At 49.3% G+C, this 1,478-nt stretch overlaps 1 protein-coding gene across 1 annotated transcript in view; it reads right to left on the bottom strand.

Moving 5' to 3' along the window:
• Positions 1–412, bottom strand: part of LOC108570524 — a gene marked incomplete at its 3' end in the record, with an annotated part of 351,392 nt that extends 350,980 nt beyond the window's left edge. Inside the window, exon 1 of the mRNA XM_017932397.1 lies at positions 193–412. Coding sequence (XP_017787886.1) covers positions 193–285 — 93 coding nt within the window. The remainder of the gene's footprint in view (positions 1–192) is intronic.
• Positions 413–1,478: the final 1,066 nt, after the last annotated feature.

The following is a 1,478-nucleotide window of genomic DNA, read 5'->3' as shown; positions in this document are numbered from 1 at the left end:
CTATTACTCTGTTTCTCTCCGTCACGTCCCTAGCATTGGCCCTTTTCTTTGCCTCCGGCAGCGATACCGTCCTTAACCTTTCAAGATCGAGGCAAAACCGTAGAAGGGAGCAGAGAAAACATCACACGAAAGAATGATAAACACACAGTATCGTAAGAGAAACTAACGAGAAGATAAGTTGAGCAGACTTACTCCGGCGAATGGTGTAGTCAGGTCGATTTTTCTTCTGTCCGCGGGTGTATCCTCCACGAGCAGGTCACTAACTAGCCTGTACACATCACCCATGACTCGTGCGACGAGCGCGAGCAAACAAACAAATATAACTTTTCTCTCTTCCTCTTTCTCTATCTCGCTTTTCGTAACACTTGGCTCTTTCACACCGAACACACAAATAATTAGGCAACGAACAAGAAACCGCAAGAAATCACGCGTGATAGGATAATAGTCAATGTAGTAGATACGGTGAACACGTTAAAAATCATCGCGTCGCATTCGCGGATTTGTCGAAACGTCGTATGAGCGGCCCACGATCATGTGGGGTCTCTCTCTCGTTCCTCGAGACGTTGCCGGTTCTCTATTATCTTCTTTCTTTCTCGTCCACTTCGTACCAACAACAACAACTTTCCCCTTCTTACGAGTCGAGTTCGCACGCGTACATACGATTATTACACACGATCATCGAAACGAACCGTGTCAATGTCACTTGTATTTTTTTCCCTTCACGCGATACCGCTACGAGAACGTGTAACGCCGCAACAACGATGAAAATCACATCCGCCCCGTCCAGGCACACAGGGCGAACTGTCGTTTGGTCGCCGCTCTACGACCCGCAGCGACGTACCGAGAGAACAACGTAAAGCGAAACTCGATGGCGCCACGGCTGTACGGAGTCTGTGCCGTGAGTTCGCTCAGGCCCGACTGTGGCTCCGCTACCGGCCGATCTTCACACTACTCTCCCGCCACACATTCGGCCGCCTCTCACCAATACGACCGCGTCGAGTTATTCAGTAGCGTACATACACGCGGGCACTCGACTTACATACACAGACGAGCCGTTCCTCTAGCGATGGTGTGCACGTATACACGATTTCGCGAAGTGGCGTTGGACAAGTGTGGCGTGGTTGAGGTGTAGAGAGGTTTAGGTGGGAGGGGGTGAGTTGGTAGTTACCCCCACACGAAGAGTGTTCCAGGGTCGGCGCAACCGCAATTCGTCGATTGCAACGACTGATTGTGAACGCGATTTAACGGAAGTCGAGCGAGCTGTCTACTTTTAAAACGTGCCCCGATACTACGGAGTTATGTATAGCCGCCGCCTAAATTGCTTTGTCCGAACGATTTACATTCTTTTCATGTAAATGAGTTTACGCGATTCGTTCGCGATGCATTCACGCGGGCTACCGTTGTAACGTCACGTCAAGCGTTCCTTTTTATCCTTTCAATTGAAATTACTGTACGGCAAAGTGAAAGGTTATATATAT

Source organism: Habropoda laboriosa, unplaced genomic scaffold (genome assembly GCF_001263275.1).
Source record: "Habropoda laboriosa isolate 0110345459 unplaced genomic scaffold, ASM126327v1 scaffold61, whole genome shotgun sequence".
Taxonomy (NCBI): domain Eukaryota; kingdom Metazoa; phylum Arthropoda; class Insecta; order Hymenoptera; family Apidae; genus Habropoda; species Habropoda laboriosa.
Note: the sequence above shows the minus strand (reverse complement) of the source record. Positions and strands in the feature narration are given on the sequence as shown.